The sequence below is a fragment of the Talaromyces proteolyticus genome (assembly GCF_021365285.1).
Source record: "Talaromyces proteolyticus strain PMI_201 chromosome Unknown BGW36scaffold_4, whole genome shotgun sequence".
In the NCBI taxonomy this organism is placed as follows: Eukaryota; Fungi; Ascomycota; class Eurotiomycetes; order Eurotiales; family Trichocomaceae; genus Talaromyces; species Talaromyces proteolyticus.
Genome location: NW_025764280.1, coordinates 2,415,291 through 2,438,402, shown reverse-complemented (window position 1 = coordinate 2,438,402; position 23,112 = coordinate 2,415,291). Strand labels below are relative to the sequence as shown.

General features: G+C 45.1%; 9 protein-coding genes across 9 annotated transcripts; 4 read left to right on the top strand and 5 right to left on the bottom strand.

The window, feature by feature from the left end:
* Positions 1–8: 8 nt before the first annotated feature.
* BGW36DRAFT_138713 (mannosyltransferase putative-domain-containing protein) lies at positions 9–1,963 on the bottom strand. The gene has a single exon (XM_046209419.1). It carries the CDS (start codon positions 1,901–1,903, stop codon positions 275–277), a length of 1,629 nt encoding a protein of 542 aa, XP_046074659.1. The 5' UTR covers positions 1,904–1,963; the 3' UTR covers positions 9–274.
* A 756-nt stretch (positions 1,964–2,719) lies between these two features.
* Positions 2,720–4,274, top strand: BGW36DRAFT_375294 (uncharacterized protein). The gene has a single exon (XM_046215746.1). The coding sequence runs from the start codon at positions 2,789–2,791 to the stop codon at positions 4,151–4,153; it is 1,365 nt and encodes a 454-aa protein (XP_046074658.1). The 5' UTR covers positions 2,720–2,788; the 3' UTR covers positions 4,154–4,274.
* Positions 4,275–4,336: 62 nt separating this feature from the next.
* On the bottom strand, positions 4,337–7,019 carry BGW36DRAFT_291140 (putative C6 transcription factor; the record flags this gene model as incomplete). The annotated part of the gene is made up of 2 exons (XM_046210817.1): positions 4,337–5,639; positions 5,698–7,019. 2 exons carry the CDS (start codon positions 7,017–7,019, stop codon positions 4,337–4,339), a joined length of 2,625 nt encoding a protein of 874 aa, XP_046074657.1.
* A 760-nt stretch (positions 7,020–7,779) lies between these two features.
* BGW36DRAFT_375292 (uncharacterized protein) lies at positions 7,780–8,553 on the bottom strand. Its single transcript, XM_046215745.1, has 4 exons — positions 8,349–8,553; positions 8,265–8,290; positions 7,949–8,194; positions 7,780–7,861 (listed from the first exon to the last, which is right to left on the bottom strand). The coding sequence occupies exons 1-4, from the start codon at positions 8,429–8,431 to the stop codon at positions 7,809–7,811; spliced, it is 408 nt and encodes a 135-aa protein (XP_046074656.1). The 5' UTR covers positions 8,432–8,553; the 3' UTR covers positions 7,780–7,808.
* Positions 8,554–9,163: 610 nt separating this feature from the next.
* On the top strand, positions 9,164–10,555 carry BGW36DRAFT_395917 (alcohol dehydrogenase; the record flags this gene model as incomplete). The annotated part of the gene is made up of 7 exons (XM_046218104.1): positions 9,164–9,339; positions 9,394–9,506; positions 9,565–9,645; positions 9,704–10,126; positions 10,193–10,227; positions 10,301–10,439; positions 10,503–10,555. 7 exons carry the CDS (start codon positions 9,164–9,166, stop codon positions 10,553–10,555), a joined length of 1,020 nt encoding a protein of 339 aa, XP_046074655.1.
* A 212-nt stretch (positions 10,556–10,767) lies between these two features.
* BGW36DRAFT_425747 (uncharacterized protein) lies at positions 10,768–14,449 on the bottom strand (the record flags this gene model as incomplete). The annotated part of the gene is made up of 5 exons (XM_046220157.1): positions 10,768–11,231; positions 11,331–12,826; positions 13,663–13,779; positions 13,850–14,132; positions 14,206–14,449. The coding sequence occupies 5 exons, from the start codon at positions 14,447–14,449 to the stop codon at positions 10,768–10,770; spliced, it is 2,604 nt and encodes an 867-aa protein (XP_046074654.1).
* Positions 14,450–15,084: 635 nt separating this feature from the next.
* BGW36DRAFT_415827 (uncharacterized protein) lies at positions 15,085–16,697 on the top strand (the record flags this gene model as incomplete). The annotated part of the gene is made up of 7 exons (XM_046219329.1): positions 15,085–15,154; positions 15,201–15,469; positions 15,506–15,787; positions 15,853–15,955; positions 15,990–16,093; positions 16,153–16,235; positions 16,277–16,697. The coding sequence occupies 7 exons, from the start codon at positions 15,085–15,087 to the stop codon at positions 16,695–16,697; spliced, it is 1,332 nt and encodes a 443-aa protein (XP_046074653.1).
* A 949-nt stretch (positions 16,698–17,646) lies between these two features.
* Positions 17,647–19,765, bottom strand: BGW36DRAFT_425745 (uncharacterized protein; the record flags this gene model as incomplete). The annotated part of the gene is made up of 5 exons (XM_046220156.1): positions 17,647–18,097; positions 18,154–18,398; positions 18,449–18,623; positions 18,680–18,948; positions 18,995–19,765. 5 exons carry the CDS (start codon positions 19,763–19,765, stop codon positions 17,647–17,649), a joined length of 1,911 nt encoding a protein of 636 aa, XP_046074652.1.
* Positions 19,766–22,508: 2,743 nt separating this feature from the next.
* BGW36DRAFT_375276 (uncharacterized protein) lies at positions 22,509–22,957 on the top strand. Its single transcript, XM_046215744.1, has one exon. It carries the CDS (start codon positions 22,526–22,528, stop codon positions 22,709–22,711), a length of 186 nt encoding a protein of 61 aa, XP_046074651.1. The 5' UTR covers positions 22,509–22,525; the 3' UTR covers positions 22,712–22,957.
* The last annotated feature ends 155 nt before the right edge of the window (positions 22,958–23,112 follow it).

Genomic DNA, 23,112 nt, shown 5'->3' with positions numbered 1-23,112 from the left:
TTTATTTATATCCAAGCGTATTTATAATGTTTATGTGCGTTCACAGAAAAGGCCGTGAAATCGGCCGGACAACAGCTATCAACCTATTGATATATCAATTTATACCATTGGATACAGATCATCTCGTGCTTAGCTGGACTGGTAGATGCCTCATGCATAAATTTACTGTGGCTTTGTACAATATCATGTGCTCACGTGAAATTATTCCTAGGTTTAAGCTCTCGTCTCAACATTTGAACAACGATATGAACTCGCATTTTGCACCACCTGAAAATTAATCATCAAGCATCCAGTACCCTCCAAGCTCCTCAAAACGCTTTTCAAACCCAGGCATGATCTCCTCTAGCGGCCTAGGCTGGACAGTCCAGAAATCCGTACAAGACGCCACCTCGATATCTGCAGACCGATTCGGCAGGTAATCCGCACCGTCCCACTTTATCGAGTTATAGACATTGACGGCATGCTGTTCATCAAACTCACTCCGTTTATAAACCTGAAAAATCCCCCCGCGGCTTTCTCGCTGCCACCGAAGAACCTCCTTGGACATCGTCTTGATCAACCCGCCATGCACAAAGGCGACTTTATCATTATCAGGATAGTGTTGCGCAAAGCTATGGCCGCAGTAGTACCCATCGTCCGAGAGGGTTCCGACGCTGGTAAGCCATTTCTTAGGCTTCCCGTATTTGGTCTTCAGCGCATGCCATGCGAACCGGAACATGTCTTTGTCGCCAAGCAGGAATTGGTTGTAGTAGTCTGCTTGCTCGTTATTGAGCCACGCTGCGAGTTGTAAGTGGTAGAAATAGCGGCGTTTATCGACGACTAGTTGTCCGCTTTCTTGCTCGTACTCGTCAGTCCTGCATCGTGTGTTTGTGATCGCCCACATGGGATTGTTGGGACGTGTGCGCGCAATGTCTGGCCAGAAGAGCGTGCCGTATTCCTGATACACGTCGGATTCGTACAGACTCTCGGGAGCGACGAGGGGGATGTTGTCGCTATCTAGAAGCAACGGTTCGGCGAATCGCGAATTCATGACTGCGGCAGTTTTGAGCTGGTAGTTGATGTAGTAACCATCGTGGTTCGTTTTGATAATATTTGACGGCATTGATAAGTCATTGAAAAACATCCTTCCGGGAATCCACATATCCGTCATGTTTTGCTTTGATTCCTCGGTCATTTCATCTGCCCAGTAATGAAGTTCGATCGGCATGTGCGAACCCAGCTTCGCCAGCTGCCGTAAGATGACGCGGACTCTCTTCAATGATTTCTGGTTCCCCGCCACAATTACAATACCTCTCCCATCGAACCGGTCTTTGAATCGTGCATAAGGAAGTAGCTTCTTGTTGATAAATTCATGCCACTGATCCCGCCGCAGGTTGATCTCAAAGTCCGTGCGATCCTGCGTGACCCAGTCCGCGTCATCACCATACTGGAAATTCACTTCTTGCGGCGCAATCCAGTTGCATCCCGCCTTCGATTCTGCCATAGTTACAGGTTTGAGGTGTGTCGTTATATATCGAAGATACGGTAGGAAGGCTTCTGCCGTGGTATATCGTTTGTGCGCATCTTGAATCAGGTCGGTTTCGCTGATTAGGTAGGTTGACAGGGATGTCGAAGACTCTGTGTAGTCTTTATCTGGCATAACCTGGGGAAGGGTATCATGCGGTCCATGGTTATCACTATCATGATCCTCAGTACCGCTGCTGTGCAACCCTTTCTCTAACTCGTCACCTTTCCAGGACGGCACTTGTTGCTGTTGCTGTTGCTGTTGTTGCTGCTGGGGATGGCTAGCCTGTACAAGCCGCGACGGCGACGCTCTGTACGACCACCTAGTAAAAGAATAAAGCAAGCACACGGTCAGAATCGCGACAAAGATTTTCGCCCTTTTCGGACTTGAAAACAGCATGGTTTTCTCGTTCCTAGACAATCATCAATAGTGAACATGGACGCTGTATATGGCCTTCTATGCAAGCGCTAAAAGCTGACAGGAGTATGCGTCGCACTAAAAACCCCGCAAATGGGTCACTGACACATGCTAGGGATGTTGATGCTTGCATTCTTCCGGTTGGACCATTGCTATGGGCGGGATTCTCGGAACTCAATAAAAGCAATTTGCGCAGTCTTAACATCCCCCTTAAACAAGTTGCCATCCGTGCAAATTTCTTGGCTACAGCCCTGCTAGAGTGTTCATTGGTGGCCTCGATAGTAGATAACCCCATGAAGACGAATGACATCAAGACTCGTGCTGCATGCGGAAGTTGTTCTATCTGGATATTGTTGGTATTGCGATCACCACGAAGCCGGAGTGGCAATTCCCACATCATCAACGGACGAGACATGTTACTGGTCTGTACGTTTCAAAGCCCTGCAGGTACAGCGAGGAGAAATATTTCTTGGGCTGGTAGGTAGAATATGGAGACTGTGCATGTGGGGAGATTCGGCAAGCACTGCTCTTGCATTGTTTGGCCCAACACCTTATCGCATCCTCCAACATTGCGCATAATGGACAGTGTGTCTGCTCCAAATACGTAATGTTCGATATAATCCGATTATCCTCATGTATTGCCCTTCTCTTTCGGTGCAGATAGACTTGCAGTGCATATTGGAGGGCGACGGAAAAACAAGAAAAATAATTGGACAGCTCAGCCCCACATTGCTCCATTACGTAATCCAACACAAACAAACATCTTTTTATGACCCATCTATCTTTTAACCTGATCATCAGCACTATTATTAATTTATATCTGAAGATATTGTTAGGTATCACAAGAAAGCTTCTAGTAGGCTTAGCATGGTTAGTCGCAAGAATGCGACAAAAAAGAATTCAAGAAAGACGTCCAAGACATCGAGCTATTTCATTCGATCCAACACGAGGGTAGTGAAGAAGCTACATCAGAGTCAAAGTGACAGTCTTCTTCTTAAAAAAGGAGAGAAAGAGAGTAATTATAATGGTGATACCAGTTTTTCTCACAGCTCGTCTATCTTGGACATATTCATTGGTAGCCCGGAGGTGACAATCGATTCCCCTTCGGTACAGTGTGAGAATGTTAGGGTGACTGGGAAATCTATCGATATCGACACGGCAGATGGCCTTCAAAGTCGCGGGTTTACTGAAACTGCTGTTGGAAATCCGGAGATATGTGTATCTGTGGAGGAACCGATTATTTCCAACCACTTGCCTAGCACAAACCGTGGCGCAGACAATACTCAAGATAACCCCAATCCAGATGGACAAAAGCCACCGACAACAAGACTATCTCCCAATAATAGACACGCCAAATCCACGTCACCCCCCAAAAAACTACCACCCAAGCTATCCCCTTACTTCCCCAAACCCCTACCACTAGTTGAGACCTCCTGTCTCCCTTTCCCGCCTATATCCGCCCATTCATTCGGGCTGGTTCAAGAGCAGCTTTCAAGCGACCCGTTCCGGCTCCTCATAGCCACAATTTTTCTCAACCGTACGCGTGGACCAGTCGCTATCCCCGTTTTCTTCAAACTTTTCGACAAGTATCCAACCATTGAATCCATGGCTGAAGCAAACCACGAGGATATAGTGGGCATGATACACAATCTCGGGTTCCAAAACCAACGAGCCACAAAATTCATCGCGTTGGCGAAAAAATGGCTTAAGAGTCCGCCAGAAAAGGGACGTAGGTACCGCAAACTGCACTACCCATGCAAAAAGGATGGTGCAGATATTGGCGCTGATGAGACCATTGGCGATGATGATGGAAGAGTTGGATGGGAAATTGCGCATTTACCGGGTGTCGGGGCGTATGCGATTGATTCATGGCGCATCTTTTGTCGGGATAGGCTTCGTGGGTTTTGGTCAGATGGTTCAAATTTCGAAGATAATGATGCTGATGAAGGTGGGGAAGTCTTCGAGCCGGAGTGGAAAAGAGTTATCCCTCAAGATAAAGAACTCAGGGCTTATTTGACATGGATGTGGTTAAGAGAAGGATGGGTATGGGATTGGGAGACGGGGAAGAGAACATTGGCAGATGCTGAAATGATGCAGAGAGCTGAGAAGGGCGGCGTGGTATATGAAGCGCTAAATGGAGAATGGATTTTGGAAAATAGTAATCCTACACAGCAGGATGAGAAGCAGGTGCCTCTTGTTAGAAAGGCGGGGTTTTGCTTGGATAATTCATGAACTACGCTTAATAGATTTTGATCCGTCGTTAAACTGAGCGCGTGCATAAGGTTGAACATTGAGAATAACGGCATTGATGGATATATAGCGATCAATAATACAGACAACTCATCATCTTCTCCCCTTTTGTTGGTCATCATGTACAAAATGTCAAAAACATATTTACAAATATAAAAGGTGGGATTACAAAGCTAACCCCGTTCCATTTCTTGTCCAGCGATACAACGCTAACACAGCCTTCCGTCGATGTCTGATTTCACTATGATTGACAGGACGCCCTCTAGCCTGTGCAACTGCACTTCGCATAACCTGTCTGAAGTTGCGTTGATACTCTGTGTTCAGCGTGACGACACACGACTCCGTTGCGCGAATCACAACTTCGCATGCCTTGAGGATACCCTCCCCGGCCTCCTTTTGCAATCGCTCAACGATGAGGAGGAGCAGAAAGCTGCCTTGAAGAAGCTGAATGCCGAAAAAGTATGGCATGAAGCTGACGTCTGGATCGTAGTGTAGGATTTGCTCTAGGGCATTCGCGGCCTCAAGAGCATGCGAAATTGTGGATGCGAATGTGGGAGATGAGGTCCAGAAGTCCTTGTCTTCGAGCAGTGCGACTGGATCCCACTTGCCCATGAGAAGAATATGCAGTACATGAACGACATAGGATGCATAGGCAATTACGGTCTGCGTATGCCAGGAATGGTAAGAAGTCAGGTTATTTTCGTCGATATTGACTCCTTCGCTGAGAATTGATGGGGATACCCCATTCTGCTGTGTGGCTAAGGCATGCCGTGGTGGTGGAGCAGGAGGCGAAGGGTGTTGTGACGCAAAGGCATGTAAAGTCGCCTTGTATGTATCCAACTGGCGTAGAACCTCGTTGACCTGTACATCCCAGGCCTCCTTACCCTGGAGTCGCATACCAAGAATTGGATGGTTTTTTGCTTGGTTAAGGTTAATTAATTCTCCTGTGATGGTCATAAGTGGTAGGAAGAACCCAAAAACGGAGTGATTGTTGCACGCAAAGTTTGGGAAGCAGCGTCTTTTTGTTTTATCGCCTGTCACGAGACACTGAGGGCCATCCGGCTTGGGACTGTTGCTGTGTACCTCGCCAGCTTGCCAGGGTCCCTCATCGAGGGGAAGTAAAAGTTCTTCGCATTCGGCATCGAGTAATGCGAGAGGTCGGTTGTAGCATAGTGCCAAATGACGGTCCATGATATACAACAGCCACCATGCTCGGCGACGTTCCTCACGATGTTCCTCTGTCATTAAATTGGGTCGATGTGGTGTTGTGCATATGCAATTCAAGCTCAACCGGCCGGGTTGAGAGAAATAATCAGCATGGGCGCCGTTGCTACCGGTAGCTCGGCCCGTACCCTCGGCAAATTCAAAGGGTCTGGATGAACTTTCGACTGGGCTCTCCAGACTTGGTGTCACCTCGACTTCCTGGTTTAACCTCAGCTCTCTTGCCAGGGTGAATGCAGCGTGCCACCTATCCGAATTTTCTGTTAGACAAGACTGGACAGACAAGTTAAAGGAGGATAAAATACCATCGCATACTAGCAGCCTTTTGCTCGCTTGCAGATACTATCGAGGCAATGTGCATATATGTAATGACATCATCTAACGAGCCTGCCGGTCCAACCAGGCCTCTATCATCACCACCTTCTCCAAAATATTGCGTATTGTCGTAGGCAGGATTCGGAAAGCTGTGATCGTTTTCGATTATAGGTACAGTATCGTCATCCTTGAACGAAACGTGGATCAATGGACGTAAGAGCCGGACTGTCAAAGCGCATAGGAACCGACAAAGTTTCTTACGTTTCTGAGGTGATATAGATAATGAAAAAGCCCGGTCGTCAAGTGCTGCTACCCAGAGCATACTAGATATCAATGCTGGACTGCTGTTGCGAGGGCTTTCGCGGCTTAGGAATGATGCCTTGCGTACAACGTAACAGTGAATATGATGACAAACCGGATGCATGATAGTGGAAAATGCACTTGTGAAGTACAAATCAATCAGATCATATACCAAGGTTCGAGAAAGATACGGTTCGATAAATGGCATTAGTGGTGCCAGAACAGGATATTTGAGAGGCACCTCCTGTGCCCGTGGAGTTTGACCGTTGCTCATACGTTGTCGCGATGCGGATCGTGATACTTGATAACCATTGATATCATTCATCCCAAACATTTCGAGTGGTAGGTCAAATAACCCATCCGCGAGTCCAATATCTCCAAATATCGGATATGGATATGGGGCTTGCTGGAAGCCGTTTGATCTAGACATCCAATCTTCAACAGCTTTCGCAACCCCGGTCCCTGATTCCTTGGGCGAGGGTTGTATGTTCTCTGTCCGCGATTGGCGTTCACCACTGCTGTTCGCCGATGGTTCCAATCTTTTATCTGGGGAGGTAGGAGCGGAGCGAGAGAAATGTGCTGTTGGTGGGATTTGGTCGGCGAGAGGGGGGTTGGTTACCACGCTGATAAAGTCTTGCTGGTGTGGTTCTGGCTTCCTCTGCCCATTACCAACACCATAATCAGCCCTTGGTGTTTCTCGTACAAAGGAACTATTTGCTCGAGAGGCATCATTTCGAGGAATACGACCCCGCTTGCGGCGTTCCCGTGTCAGCTCACAGCGGATGCTACTTCCAACGCATCGAGAGCAGGGAAATGCGCGATCACATCTCACACGGCGGGCGTGACAGGCATCGCAGGCGACGCGATTCCGGCGCCAGCGTTTCTTAACACCCGTCGTTGCTACTGCTTCCTCCTCGCCAACGACGCCTTCTTCGTGAGCGACGTCCTTGTCATGAGCAACATCTTCTTCTTCTTCTTCTTCCTCTTCTTCCTCGTGTTCAAGCTCCTCCATCTGATCGTTTGTGGATTCTTCAGCCAACATATCCGTCAAGTAGAACAGACCCAGCTAAGAAACAGCGCAATTCGGGGATGTCGCATATCGGTGCCACTGGAGCTGGTAAGACTGAGAGACTTCAAGGAGACTTCAAGGGGCGATATCAGACTACAATCGAGCGGCGAGTTCCTTGCGGTTTCCCAGAACCATGTCAACCAGACGACAAAATTACGAAAGCCTCAAAAGCTGGACGTATGATGGCTCTTGACGTTGAGAAAAGGTTGAGGGAGCAACACACAACTAGGACGAACAATGGAAGTTTGAAGCTGCTTGCGGGGAGTTTCGCTTCCCCCACACGCCTCGTGTCCCGTTCCTGTGGAGGGTCTCCCCCGCCAGTAATGCCGCCTCGTTTCAGTTGCAGCATCCGCGCTAAAGTCAACGGGCTTTCCTAGCCTGAGACACTCGTTGGTCAGAAATCTGGACATTCCCCCGACACTCCTCTTCTATTCGCCCGGTCTCCGTTCTTCTGGAAAGCGTCGAAGCTAGATGCATCGGCTATGAAAAATGATGCAGATCTTCATCCGATGTAGAAACTACCGGAGCTATATCGCCGCACTACATGATAATCTACATTGGTAGTGGCTGTTTCATCCCCTTGCTCTATGAGGAAATATCCCCGGTGGAAGGATAGGAGATTAAATAAAGACTCTAACCACGACAGAAACACTGCGTAGATGACAACATCCTCAGCTTTTCTTTGATACGCAAGTAACATGATCAGCTGTGACAGTCCCCTCCATTCATTGACTAATTAGTTAATGCTCTTAACCACGCCGGCTTCTGCTCGGTGAAAACTTCCAAGGTCGGTGCCGGAACCTTCTCAAATAATGATGCCTTGACAAACGCTATATCGGGATTCGAGGATTCGATACTGAGAATTGCACTACAGTAGAAAAAAGTATCAGAAAGACGCTCTGGGATTTTCAAGAGGTGCATTATACCATCCGCAATTTCCACAGAATTTTCTCTATTGAGATTCAGCATTTGAAGCCTCAATAGTTTCGGAACATGCACTCTACTTACATGTTGTACATTTCCACTTGTCGTATTGTGGTCTTCATACGTTCGCAAGGCACCCGAGTCGTCTTGCAGAGAGATATTTGACACTGCCATGTTGTAATTCGCCGAACACACTACTCCAATCTGATAAGAAATTTCGCGATGCCAGTAAGGAAAGTATGGAATGATAGGAATAAGACTTACATCCTCCTGCTCGTCGACAATTGCCACTGCTCATCATAATTAGTTTCCACGGAGCGCGATAGAAAAGGTGTGCCCAAGACTCACCAGTAGCATAGAATGCAGGAGCTGGGTAGCTCGTTTAGTATAAGCTTGACACTCCCACAATTGCAGTGACCTTTAGTAGACATTTTAGTTCAATTTCTCCCTAGATTTTATTCACTGAGTTGAATATAATTGGTTTGATTATGGTTGTTCAATATTGAGGAGAGTGAGGAAATTGTGACGAGGGTAGAGGCTGTTTGTATATAAGTACTCCACCGAATTTGATCACCTGCTGAATTTCTAGAATTAGGACTTAAGTAATTAGTGGTCTACTATTAATGCATATTTTGTAGTTTTTATATGTTTATAGATGGTAATATAAAGTGATAAGATGTTCGAGGAACCGGTACCCGGAGTTTCGGAGGTCATAAAGGCTGTGGCCACCCATTCTTTTAGCCTCCAGACTCCAACTCCGAGACTCCGGATTTCCAGAAACCACCAATCTCATTCACGCGGTTACAGAGAGAAAGAGGGGATTATGATTTATGGGAATGCATTCTTAGGTTAATTAATAATTAAGCTTTATCTGACACATTTGAGGGAAACTCAGGACATGAAGCCAAGTCTCCCTGGATTAGAGTTTTATCAGCTCCGACTCTCCTTAGGCGGACTATTTTTACGACATGGTGACGACGACAGAAATTGTATATTAGAAGAGACTCTGCTTTCTTCTTCTAGATGTTCAGAAAGAATAAAATACCATTCTTATCATAAGTATCATTCTCTACAAGTCCTAAGCCTTACCATTAATGCCACGAACCGACAATAGAAACGTAACATTGATATTTCCACATCTATAGAGGGAAAGAAAACTCAAAATGAGTCTCCCAAAAAGTTTCAAACAAGCTACCTTCACACATTCCGGCGGCCCCCTGATCATTCAAGAGACTGACATAGTGAATCCGGGACCAGGGGAAATCCTAGTCAAGGTCGAAGCATGTGGGGTTTGCTATTCTGATACAGTTGCGCAGAATAATCTCGCAGGCAGAGGATTGTATGCAAAATTGAATGATATATTTATTCCAATTACTAATGAATATGATTCCAGTCCGCTTGTTCCAGGACACGAAATTATAGGACGAGCCGCGGCTATTGGGGATGGCGTATCTGGGTGGAATTTGGGAGACCGAATTGGTGGCGGCTGGCATGGGGGTCATGATGGTGTGTTTCAAGTCTTCTAATCATTCATTTGAAGTGAAATTATTGATTAAGTTGACAGGAACCTGTGCGGCATGTAAAAGGGGGTTGTATCAGATGTGCGACCACCAAGAAATTAACGGTATCAGCAAAGACGGCGGATGTATGGTAAACACGACAACCGAATGTAAAGTCCAAAATTAATGAATCTTTTATAACAGATGCAGAATACTGTCTACTCCGTGCAGAAGCTGCCGTCCGTGTACCAGCACACGTTGACGCAGCTGAATATGCCCCTATTCTCTGCGCTGGGGTAACCGTTTTCACCTCCATACGCCAAATGAATATAGCTCCTGGTGCGATGGTGGCTATTCAGGGTCTCGGAGGACTAGGCCATTTGGCGATCCAATATGCGAATCGCTTCGGTTATCGTGTTGTTGCAATGTCGCGTGGAAGGCAAAAGGAGGCATTTGCTCGACAGCTCGGTGCACATGAGTACATCGACACTAGCAAAGAAAACGCCGGTGAAAGTTTGCAGAGACTCGGAAGGGCGTCACTGATTGTCTGTACTGCTCCGTCAGTGGAGGTGATATCGCCGCTGATGAAGGGGCTGGACATGCTTGGAAAGTTGCTCATTCTATCCGGTAGGTTAATTGTTCTGACTCGCACATTATATAGTTGGGCTGTTCGTACTAACTACTTTATGAAAGATATTGGTGATGTTCCTGTAAATACTGGCGGAATGGTATATATTCCCTTCATTTAAATGAAACAGCAATGCTATCATCAAGGTGTCTCACTAATGCTGGGAATGTCAGATTCGATACGGACTCTCGGTTCAATCATGGCCGAGTGGTCATGCCATGAATTCGGAAGACGCAATAAAGTTCACAGAACTTCAGAATATCAATTGCATGATCGAAAGATTTCCTCTGGAAAAAGCCAATGAGGCATATGGTAAGTTCCATGAGCATTGATATGGTTTAGGATGGAGTCAGAACTAATTCTTTTACAATATAGAAGCAATGTTAAATGGATCGGTGCGGTTCCGGGCAGTGCTTACCATGGAGTAGGCAAAAGGTTATTACTTGAAAGTTCTACATCATGAAATGTCAACTCTGGTTTTCAAATACCTCATCGTTAATGAAACTGAGATTTTCAACAAATCATAGTCGTTCATAGCGGGCCCATTTTTTAGATTAGCGTATAGAAACGATTTAATTGTCAAACAACCCTCTTTTCAAACACATGGAAATACGCGAGCCCAATGCTGTGAAAAGTATTCTTATACTTCGCTTTGGCCAAAGACCCACTCAGCTGCTAGGTTGGTGGCCCCGGCATACAACGGGTCAAAGGAATAGAATGAATCCACTGACAACGCCATATCCATGGAACTGGTAATTGGGAACATATCTGCTGGTACGTTCTCAAATGATATACCTACCTGATCCATGCCGGTCTGTTTCGGCCCTTCATAGGAGGGTTGCAGTCCGAGATTATCATATAATAAGATATTCGAAGACGCCCCCTGATTAAAAATTTGATCAATAACGAGATCCGCCTTTACAACCAGTTCATGAGTCACTTTGGCAGCGCTAGTTGCAACGGAGAAAGAGTTTCCGAAAATCTCGAAGATGAGAATAGCGTCATTGATTGCATCGCGGACAGCTTGGATCAACGGGGACATCGGATAGGCAACGAGAAAGCCTACAAGAGACAGACTAGCATTCCACGCCCATTGAAATGCTTCTAGCCAGCCGCTCAAGACATTGGAGATCGGAGAAGTTAGAATTTAATGAATGATATTCGTGATCGCTATCGCATGATTAACACATGAAACAGCGTGACTTTCGGTCATGGGATAGGGTATATTTAATGAGGAATATTCTTTTGTCTTTGATGAAAAATAGATAAAAGGTCGGTACAGGTTCATCGAAAGGTTATGGTAAAGCAACTCAAGAACGATACGCTGTCGCTGAAGCCATGTCGGTGCAAACATCTCCACCTCAAGGGCAGGTCCATCGATTGATAATGGGCTACCCTCCCGTTTTCGTTTATTTTTTAGCGCATTTGGAACACTTTGGGCCCAGTTATGAAGTACTTCCATCTTACCTGCAAGAAACTCCGCACAGGTTTCTAGGCTTTGAAAATCCGTGTAGAGGCTCTTCCCGTCATTAATGGCGAGAATGTCTGCGCATTTGTCAGAGAAACCAATATAGACAGCACGAGCAGCAAGAATCAGCTTGGCGTTGAATAGACTGTATGTCAACCATGTCACATTATTACCATACATGCCAAAATTGGAGCCTGAGACCAAAGCCAGTTCGCGATCATCTGCCGGAAGTTGGCAGGTCCCCTCCGAAATTTGAGCACACCATGGCCGTCCTAATTTCATACATATCTTGCTTTCAATGACATATAAAGCCCACCATAAGCGTTTGCGTAACTCTCTCCGAGGTCGGGGTATCGCTTCCGGGGGCTCTAAATGCAAGCCGAGGATGTGAGCTGTCCGCACAGCAATAGCAAGAGTAGTATGAGCCATGTTCGTAAAAGACGCATTACAGAGATATATGACGGAAAAAATATGACATTGCAAAGTCATCATGGTCGGACTTTCCAGATCAGATGATAGAAGCATTTGCGATCGTCGATAATACAACCTCCCAGCAATGCTTGCGTCATTCCCTCCTGTATCTAATCTGCTCTCTATGCCGTCGTTATTTCGAGGCATGAGAGCAATTCCACACTGAATACAGAGAGCCAGTATGATGTCGACAAGCGCACATGGTTCCCGCAATGCAGAAGAAGCCGACCATAGAGATCGATAATGCTGGCGAAATTCGCTTTCATCTACAATTTGAACAGTGCAATGATATGATTGCCAGAATAAATCTAGAAAGTAGTCCTCCTGAGTTGCCGTCAGATATCCATCTGATGATGCGCGATCGATAGACATAGAATTATTCTCAAGGTTGTCGCTGCCCTGCTTTGAAGCCAGTGCACTAGGAGACACTTTGCTGGCGGTATCTGGATACATATGACGGTCGAGTTGAGGCTGGTTGAGCACCGTACTCATATAGGTGCTCATTCGCCCGATGAAAAAAAAGGAGGACGATGGCCCGTACCACTGGCTTTGATTTGACTGAGTTGTGCTGGTGTAAATTCCTTCTAACAGCCTTCTTCTTTCTTCTCCTTTGGTAACCGCTCCCGCTATGTCAAGAGGCGGGGATGATGATGATACAAGTGCTGAGGTGGAGCTGACCGATGGATGATTAGTAGTGTGCTTTGAATTCTGGGGTTGCCTTTCGAGCTCCCTGACTCGCGCTTGGAGACGCTCGATTTCTCTAGAAGGCAGGGTCAGCTACGGTTCTGCCATCACTCCAAGAAACCCTGAGAGGCGGACCTGAGAGCATCTGGAAGTGTTCTGGTATTGCTTGAGACATTTTTGTTACAGCTGAGGTCTCTTTCTAGGCAATTTCGACATGGAAAGCTGCTGTCGCATTTAACTCGATGCGCTCGACACCAGTCGCAGGCACGAGCCACCTGACGCCGTTTGGAGCGGACTTCTTGGGTCATGACTATTGCTATTTAACGTCTTAATCACCGAGGCGGTTTAACTTGGTATGGCAGATTATTGTGGACATTTTGGGAGTAGATGAAGATCGAGATGGATGAAAGCAGGACAAGATCGTGATCGTGATGGTTTGGATAATGTCGCATTATGTGAAGGTGGGGTGGCTCGGCACCGACATAACCAAGGTGAGGATTCCAGTAATCTCTGAATAACAACAGCGATATTATGCAATAGAAAAGAAAGATTGTTTCTTCTATCTTTTTTCCTTCTCTATTTCTTTTGTTTTCCTTTGAAACAGAAAGAATTTTTGTAAATATATCTGTAAAATGCATACATGTATTTAAGAGAAATAAGTGACAAATGTTATTTATTTCATTCCAATAAAAGCAGTTGACATTTAAATGGGAGATTTAACATAGATAACCAATCGCTAAGAAATGTCTCTCGCTAATGAATTCCTAGAAACCCAGTTATTCGAAACAATATTGAGACATCTTCAGTTCATACAACTTATCATACGGGCGTGAACAAAGTCTGCGGTTCTCAAGTACCTATAACCTACTGGCTTAAAAGGACTTATATCCTACTCCTTTAACGAAAGTATACTGCCATGGACCCTGAGCTGGGTCTTCGGCCAACTGAGTGAACAGCTTTGCGTGTGCTTCGCCATCAACGGCAAAGGCTGCCCCCCCATTGGCCGTTCGCTCATCTGCGTAGTAGAACCTAGTAAAAGTCAATGTATCTGTGGATAAGTGGATGTACTCGAGCAGACTGTGCTCGCAATGGAACGTACTTGAAGCCTCGGTCTTTATAAGCAATCGACGCAGAGTGAATTATATGTGCCGTTGCTGACTTTCCCACCCCAAGATCGAGCAAACTGGCAATTGGCGCGGTATTGAGGAGATTGCCAGTGTAAATGAAGGTCCTTGAAGCAGAGCTGGATAGCATTTCGAAGGCGTTTACTGCTTGTTGGGCTGCGACGAAGGCGCTCGTGGTGTTGATGTTAAGGTCACGAACAAAGTCCGGTAGACCCAGAGAGAGTGGACTTTTGCTGTCGTTTGGCGTTAGAGCAGCAGCTACAGTTCGTAAGCCTTGTATCCTTTATACTTATATAACAACGAAAGAATATAGAAGGCTGGTGATAAGTACCATTGTATACAACAACACTTGGTAGACCAAATGCTGCTTTCACCTTGGCAAAAGCATCAATCACAGCGCTGGGGTCGGACAAATCCCCTTGAATGTGAAGCTGATCTGGTGTACTCTCTGCTTCCTTCAATTTTCTAGCCACAAGCGCGACTTTGTAATTCTTGGCAGCAAATGCACGAGCAACATGGCTACCAATATTGCTACCAGCACCGAAAATGAGAACAACTGGAGAGCTTGAAGCCATTATGTAAGATCAAATATTTTACACTTGGGAAGGAACTGTGGTTTGTGTGGGAAAATATGGGATTCTGGAGGTGAATCTCTTCGATTTTTATGTCTATCATCTTTTGAGACCTAATGTGAGAGTTGCATAATGCTTAATAATGTACACGGTGAGAGCAAAGGCAGGAATGAGGCTGCAAACATAACTATCGTTGTTGAGTTTGTATTAGCTACCTTTGTTTGCACTGTTTGCGCTATTTGCATTGCTAGAACCACTCCTGATTGGCGTTTATTGTGTTTGACGTGTTTGCTCTGCTCTCGGTTTGTCAGCCACTATTCGGATGTGTGCAAACAGCTATCCATTTCGGATAAACAAGCTCCTTGTTTCCCTTCGCAATCCTGTCTAAAATGGGGAAACCTTTCGCTGTCTTATTTATGTCTCCGACAAGAGTTGGGATCGCGGGAAAACGGTGGTTGAAGATCGAAAAACGGCTCTTGGCAAGGATGTTGTTCTCAACACTGTCTATAAAGTTAGACACAAGATTAATATAAAAGAATCGACTGATCAATTGATGTCTATGCATTGCCTTGGTCCCTGAATCTGTCTTCCACAGTAGTTCAATATTCAATGTTGTTCTTCCGAAAGACCTTCCTGTCATGGCATCAGCACCCGAAACTGAGGTTTCTGTAAAGCCAACGGCTCAGCTACATGTATTATTACATCAAGGTATAAGCCGATGATATTAATTGACACTTAATTGACTTGAAATCAGACCAAGATTTAACATCCAAAATACAACCTGAGAAGCATGAGTATACATACGCTGATGGTCTCTTAACGGCACGACAGATCCTCTTTGTTGGACCTCTATGTACCGCCATGTTCACCAATCAAGTTGGCCTAGGAAATACACTGGCCACAGTGAATTTGATTAGGGAGTCGTTTGGCATCACAAACCAAGGTCAGCTATCTTGGCTTATAGCTGGGAATAGTCTGACTATCGGGTACACTTATTCTCATTGGCGGAAAATTGGGCGACGAGTTTGGCAATAAGGAACTTTTCGTTGTCGGTATGAGCTGGTACTCGCTGTGGTCTCTCGTAGCAGGCCTCCCAGTGTATTCGTCGCTTGTTCTTTTTGTTTTGGCGCGTGTATTCTAGGGCATGGGTCCCGCATTGACGTTACCAAATGGACTCACGATTTGGGACAATCGTACTCCCCCGGACCACGCAAAAACATGTCCTTCGCTTGGGTCTGTGCAGCAGCACCATTTGGAGCCATTGCTGGCTTTCTATTTGGGGGTCTTTTTGTTCTCGCTGAGGTTGCGGCCTTTTCTTCCTGGACAATTCCGCATTTGCCAGTACACCGAGAAGAGAAAAGATCCGCACGTGAAATGATTGATAGTTTAGATATTCCGGGCGGGAGGGGGTTACTGGTGTCAGAGCTTTGGTATTGTTCAATCTTGCATGGGACCAGGCTGCTGTGGCCGGGTGGAAGGAGCCCTACGCTTATGTCTGTCTGGTTATTGGTGTGCTTTTGGCGTTTGTTCTTTTTAATTGAAGTTTGCTGGGCAAAATCACCAATCCTTCCCCTCTCCGCATTCAACTCAGATATCGCCTTTGTCTTTGCCTGCACAGCAACAGGATGGGCTTGCGGTGGGATATGGGTTAGTTTCCCCTACACTCATGTCCATTGGGAGACATGTATATTAATATACATAATCAGGCTCTCTATATTCTGGAAGTTGCAATCAAGATTAGAAATAACACTCCATTCCAAATGGCAGCGTGGTTCATTGCCGTTATTCCGTCATTCCGTCAGGTCTCATCTCGGCTCTTGTTGTAGGCAGAGTTTTAAGCAAGAATATCCCCGCATCATGGATAATGGCTATAGGGCAAACTGCCTACCTTGCTGTGTCAATTCTAACGGCAGTCCGACGTCCAGACTCGACCTATTGGACATATTTCTTTTTTAGTGTCCTGATCATCACCGTCAGTATAGACATATCATTCTCTGCCGCCACCATTATTTTCTCGAATGCGATACCGCGGCAGTATCAGGGTATGGGTGCTAGCATAGTCATGACTGTCATCAACTATAACATTTCTCTGGGCCTGAGATTCGCCGGTACCATTGAGACTAACATCAACGGCGGCAGAATCAAGAAAGCTGATTGGCTGCTCGGTTACCGTGGTGCCTTATGGTTTTCGGTTGGGTTAGCAGTCCTTGGGTTGGCCCTTAGTTTTATCTCTGTCATGAAAGGGCACTAGAAGAAACTTGATGCCCTTGATAGTTGCATTCGTACTTAGAAAAGAGGCTCAGTGAGATGAGGCTTACTTTCTACCTATCCTCAATCTATACAACACTCTCAAATACAAACCAACGGTGATATTTTCATTTTGTGTTGTCACGTTCAGAGTGCAACCGTAATCTGGTTGAAAAAGAACAATCAGGCTTTTTACAGAATCAATAGTACATATCAATTTACGTGCAACTAAACGAACCCTAAGAAAGAACAAAGACATGCTTTTGTACAAATCATCGTAGCACAGTGACTTCAGGCTGTTCAAGTAGTCATTATCCTGGAAATTCAGGCACGACAAGGCAGGAGATGGCTTTCCAGAGGAATATTGACCGTCGTCCGGGGCCAATTCAAGTCATCATATACAGTAAAAGCGTGATCCTTGGATCGATCCCACTTTAGCTGCAATAGTTTTGAGACTTTTCGACCTTTTTAGTTCCATAGCTTTCAAACCCTTTCAAATCAATGCACTAGGTTTTAAGTTTTAGTGATAAGCATTCCTGCAATGATATTAGCATATACCATGCACTGAATAACGACAACCAGCTGAAACAAAATATTAATCCATGGTGGTAACCGGGATCTTCGGACAAGAGATCGACATACAGTGGTGTATGCAACCAAACGTGTGATAGGCTGCGAGATTGACGGGGCTCGAGTCCACGGCGGCGTGTTCCGCCACTCGAGGTCAGCCCTGCTTTCGGGGCCTCGGGCCCGGTCGATATGGGACGCACAATTAATATTATTCCCAAAGACTTCAATAGACTTCACCGGTATGTCTTTATAGAAAATAGTATTGGTTGGAACTTGGTGATCGGCGTTTTCTACCGTATATTGTGTATGATTCTTAATACTATCGACCCTTTCATGATCATCACCCCTACATAGCCCGTCGCCGTAGGGCGTCTAGGGTAGCATCAATACCGCATTTCCTGGTCCAAGGGCAAATATGGTTCAAGGACGGATGCCAATGTCGCTGGTTCGAAGTTGGTGTCGTGTTCATTCACGAATTCAGACATGAACGCACCCCACGCTTGTGGAGCCATGGCCTGTTCAAACTGGCTGGTCTCATTCATCTCATTCTCCCATACCGACGCTGGATGCGAGATATTTGCATTAAAGAGTAGTTGTTCGCTCTCAGCACCAGTAGAAGTCACGCCTTTCATTTTGCGTGAAAATGTGTCCTCGGCAAATTGATAAAATGCTTTGCATGTGTTGTATAGTTTCTGCGAACTTGGAGACTCGTGAGACATTGCTTCAATGCTAGTCAGTGCGGACCATAAAAGGTTAAGATCTTCCGCTGATGGCTTCGCGACAGTATTTCCAGCCAGCACAATAAAGGGTGTAAACGGCACCAAGGCGAATAATCTTTTAGAAGTAAGCTTAAGCGTTTCAACACTACAGCGAAGGTAGAATCGACTTACGTATTAAGGAATAGAACCCAACCTGCTGGACTTATTGCCGAGATTGCTTGTCTGGCTCTATCGATAGCAGCTAATGCTTTCCGGGCTGCGTCAACACAGCCATCGCTACATTGTAGTGGATGAGAATTCGGCGCCTGGCAAGGGACTATGCGGTAGACTATTGTGACAAGGCAGTGCATCATTATATCGAGAAGGATTCCGGAACATTCGAAGTTAGTGTCTGTAGGTGGCTCGTCCTGGAGGAGCTTTTCTCGATGTTAAAAACAAAAGTTCATTCAAATCTCGATTTACTAACCTTTTGAACGTTGTCGTTGACTTCCATCAGTCTCCCGGCGAAATGCTCGGCTTTCTTAATACGAATATCTTGTGGTACTCGTTGTGCAGACGCAGAAAACAATTCAATATACATCTCTCCAGAAATAATACCATAATCCAGGAAGCCCGAATGTAAATGAAAAGCCGTCAGATCGCTGGCTAGCATTAGAACTCTCCTGTTCTTGTAGCAAAGCATAAGACGAAAACTTACTATGTCGAAACTTTGGATAAATCCTCTGGAAAAGCGGGTTTTTCAGTAGCAACGTCGTACTGGTGGATCGATGGTGTTCTTCCTAAGGTCATAGCTAACCCTTTGTCCATGGTGTATATATGCCAGAATACTTTGCGCTTTCTTGCTATATTGCGTCCACTGGCGCCATGCGGCAAGCGATGGAGTCCTAGTTCAATGCACATTCTTGCGGCGGCCGAATTAAGTCTCCATGTCATGGAAATTTGACCCGACCTCATAACAAACATTGACTGCAATAATTAGTACTAGCATCAACTAAACATAAGACATACTCACGAGGAACGCCAAGGCCTGACATGATTCAACAGATGGTTCTAAGATCATCCTCAGGTTTGCCATTACTGCCTCCACATTCGCCGACAATATTTGAATATACCCATTCAGTTCTGGAGCACTGACACCCAATCGGTCGTAATCTTCCTCCTCAATAGACAGAAAGAGATAGTAAAGCCCTGCATTAACGATTGTCCATGTCATGACCGAATAGCGTTGGATAGCAAAATAAACTTTCTGACAGAGATCCGTGAACTCTTTTTCATCCATGATAGGGATATTGAAAAATAAGGGCTGTTTTTCATCTTGTATCATACGCAGTAATGAAAGTACAGGGTGCATAGGTGGGAGAGATCTGCCCTCTAGTTCAGGAAACTGTATGGGCTCGCGAACTTGAGAATCAGCTGACGATTGGCTCGCGAGTTCGCTAGTATCCATGGCATTGTAAATGTGTTGACTGTCGGCACCCGCAGGAGAATCAGATATGGAGCCAATATCGGATGCAGCGTTTTTCAGAGTATCCGCCACCCGCTTAACATGAGCATTAAACGACGAATCGCCTCTGTACCCCTCCACGGTACTTGATGCTTCCAGAAGGTTGCTTGTGACAATATTTGCTGGAGAGGCTTGATGGTCCATTGGCGATCTCCGCCAAGTCTCGGTCTTTTCTACAATTTTGTTGACACCTTGAAGCACTTCCTGAAGCACACGATCAACACTTTCCATGGCCTCATCGTATCTTGTCGAGATTAAAACTCTTTGTCGTTTCTCCATGGCTTGCTGGGCGGTGTAACATTCTAGACTAGCCGTTACACAGCTTGAACAAGGCGTGTTGCGGTCGCATTTTGTCTGGAGGCTGTTAATAACTCTTGTCTTTGCAACACATTGGTTTTTGCCAGCAGAATCTCACTTTACGGTTTTTACAGTTATCACACTAGAATTCCGAATTAGTTGTCATTATGAAACGAATTTTGAAGGCAATTCTTACTGCAGGCTTCTTGATTCTTGCGGGTTCTCCTCCGGCTACATTGATCGGGGAAGCCATCATCGTTGGTTTATCGGTGGTTGAAGAATAATCAATCGCATTGATTCGTAGCACTCAAATGATTTGGGCAGAATGAATCCTCCTCTCAATAAGAGATTTTCGAATCATCAACGAGACTTCAGACTAGCATTTGCCTGCCGTCGGAATTCGGCGTCGATCGCTCGGAGGCTGGAGGTATGTTGAGTTTTAAAGTCTGAAAACACACGAGCTCATGGCATGAACGCCGTTCAGAAATGCTAGTCAGTCCCCGTGGCGTAAAATACACCCACTAATGAACTGCAAGGCCTTGTTTTGTTAGATGAATGTAGCTTTTTCTCCCATAGCGCGTCATCGTGGGGCTAGTCTTCGGCTGCGGCAACGCTAAATCTTTGGGATACAGGAGAGCCCACCGCCTGTGACAAATCGCCTTCATAAATCGCCTATTTTTAGGCCCCCTACTCCGGAGTTTGTACATTTCAAGTTTACAAGTGTTTGAATTTTGACCGACGACGTCCTAGCACAAAATTATTTTGAATTGTGAAAGCTATCGAAAAGTTGAGCAGTTTGGTGCTTTCGGAGACCGGTGAATCAACGCCTGAGACACCCGCACAGGCTTCACATTCCAATGGCCTGGCCAGGAAGTTGAATATGCACCATTACTTCTTACGCGAGAGACCGACATCTGATATAGGTCCAATTCGCAGTGCGATGTCGAGGAATTGCAGAATTCAATCCAGGGTAACGGCGTGATTGCCTCATAAGAGCATGGTTATTCCAGATACCAACGCATTTTATTCGTCTATTGAAATGTTGACCACGATTCTTTGCTTACCCTATCACCTTGCAGTACATGTATGCCTGTCTGATATATACTGTCCGGGAATCCACTAACACGCGTCTTTGAAAGAAGGGTAAACAATTATCAATTGTACGTATTGCTTCCTGGCGGCTACTGGCATCGACTGACTCGAATAGACGGCCTGACTATATCGACAGTAGTGGACAATTAAACTCACTAGTCATGCACTTCATACATATAGACAGTGTCATGTGTCATGTCCGAAGCTGACCTCCTTCGCAGAAAACATCGAATTTGAACTCCCATTCCGCCAGCTACTGTGCAACACTTCAAATCAAAAATAACGTAATTGCAAGCAAACGATCCTCATATATTACTGCAGTATCGGGTTGACATGCACGCCATGGTTCGTGACGGTTTTATCTGCTTATCTTGACCGCCCGTTTCATTCATCAATTATTGCCTCGGATTGCTTCTGATCAATCAGTAATTCTCGAAGCGCCGCCAAGAATCTATAACCGTGGTGTGTGCACAAACAAAGGCATACCCCCGTTTACTTGCCCAACTGGGCTATATTCCTCAGCACTAAGCGAGGGTCCCAGCATGTCAATGGCTCTATGCAACAATCCCAGCAGCACCCCGAACAGCAGTACCACGCAAGGATCCCCGTTCCACTAATCCAGAAAACGGCAATACCCTCACACTGTCATATTCTCATAGAGATCCGGGATTAAGCATTCAATCGTCTTAATGGAGAACAAAAGTCTCGCAATTGCACTCAAATCCAGTACCTCGGCTGTAATAACTTGCGTCGTGAACATGTATTGGTCGGTTTCATTGCTTGAATCCTTCCAAATTTTTGATGAACGTTTGATATATTTATTCTAGAATTTCTAGTATTCAATGGCGACCTTGTATGTCACTGCCATTGGCTACCACGTAAGTCCCTTTCCTCCAGGACCCATCATGACATTTGGGACACTTACTTCCCATTCGGGAGTAGTGCAAAATCTGTACCTATCGCGTAATTTATCGAGTATCCGGTATCAATTGATACTTTGTGAGAGGCCATTTGCCTTCCCGATTCTATAATTACCCTTTTCCTCACTTTTTGGAAATTATTTTTTAAAGAAAAACTCTAAATTTAATATTGATGGCAGGCCGTGGAGAGGGCTAAGAATTTCCCAAAGTACGATCTTCGATCTTTCAAAAATTATAGCGGCGGTATTCGAATATTTCGGAAGTCGTTTGGATCTTCAATAATCTTGCAATTTTGAGAATTTCGTCCCCTAACCGAGAAAGGAAGTAGCCTATCTTTACTAATGCATCCTTATGCATGCAACAGGGGGGGTGTGGGTTTCACACCAGTCGGATTCTGAGCACGATATCGTTGGTTTTAATAACTAGTAGTATATTAGATAATCAAAGCTGTTACAAAACATCACCGATTCTACTAACAATTATCAACTTTAAGCGAATCTTATGTATGTAGAAATCATTGACAGTAAAATTGAATGATGCGTCCTTGAATTTATGTATTACTATATTCTTACATATGTACTAACAAATATAAAGCTGCGATTTATCCATTCTCTTCGTACCTTTATTTTAATGCCATAATTATTTTCAGTGGTGTCAAACATCATTTCATTCCTGTGGTCGGGGAACTGTGGCCTCTCTACATGCTTTCTCGGGGCGGCGGAGCTGCTACATGGCACCCCACCTGAATTGTGTCGGCAGGTATCACAACATAAAATTATTCTTTGCTCTTCTAGAGTCTTGCTTTGTATGGCATATATGGGTAGGCATCTTTGCTTTGATTAGTTTATTTATATTTCTTACAGAAGTGATGGATATTTCTATCCTGTTGCCTCTACACCTGCGCACTTTCATCTGAAATGCCAACTCTTTTTTTGACCGGGGCATATATCTCTATCCTCATATATGTCATATCTTTTTATCCAATTATTTAGTGACAATATTATGTACTCTAAACATATGGAATTTCAATGTTATAAGACATACCGGTTTTTTATCATGTGTACATATATATATTTGAGAAGACGAATGTTAGGCCCCTTTTTCAGACTTGTCGATTTTCTTTGAATAATCAAGTTTAACATTCTATCAAATTGTATCGAGCTTCAACGTTGATGACGTTATCAACTTTCATCTGCATAATGTAGTCTTGTTGCTACCACTCAATTGCTCTTTGTGAGTATAACATGCTTCGTAGATCAGGTAAATTTCAACGCTCTATACCCATTTATCATTTATGAGACTTCTATTCCCGCCCAG

Excerpts from the sequence above, each read along its gene's own strand:
- BGW36DRAFT_138713 (XM_046209419.1), bottom strand. The coding sequence starts at position 1,903 with ATGCTGTTTTCAAGTCCGAAAAGGGCGAAAATCTTTGTCGCGATTCTG.
- BGW36DRAFT_375276 (XM_046215744.1), top strand. The coding sequence starts at position 22,526 with ATGGCACCCCACCTGAATTGTGTCGGCAGGTATCACAACATAAAATTA.
- BGW36DRAFT_375294 (XM_046215746.1), top strand. The coding sequence starts at position 2,789 with ATGGTTAGTCGCAAGAATGCGACAAAAAAGAATTCAAGAAAGACGTCC.
- BGW36DRAFT_375292 (XM_046215745.1), bottom strand. The coding sequence starts at position 8,431 with ATGTCTACTAAAGGTCACTGCAATTGTGGGAGTGTCAAGCTTATACTA. Across the intron at positions 8,195-8,264 it reads TTGTCGACGAGCAGGAGGAT|TGTGTTCGGCGAATTACAAC; the intron begins GTAAGTCTTATT and ends AGATTGGAGTAG. Across the intron at positions 7,862-7,948 it reads TTCTGATACTTTTTTCTACT|TGGAAGTTTTCACCGAGCAG; the intron begins GTAGTGCAATTC and ends CGGCACCGACCT.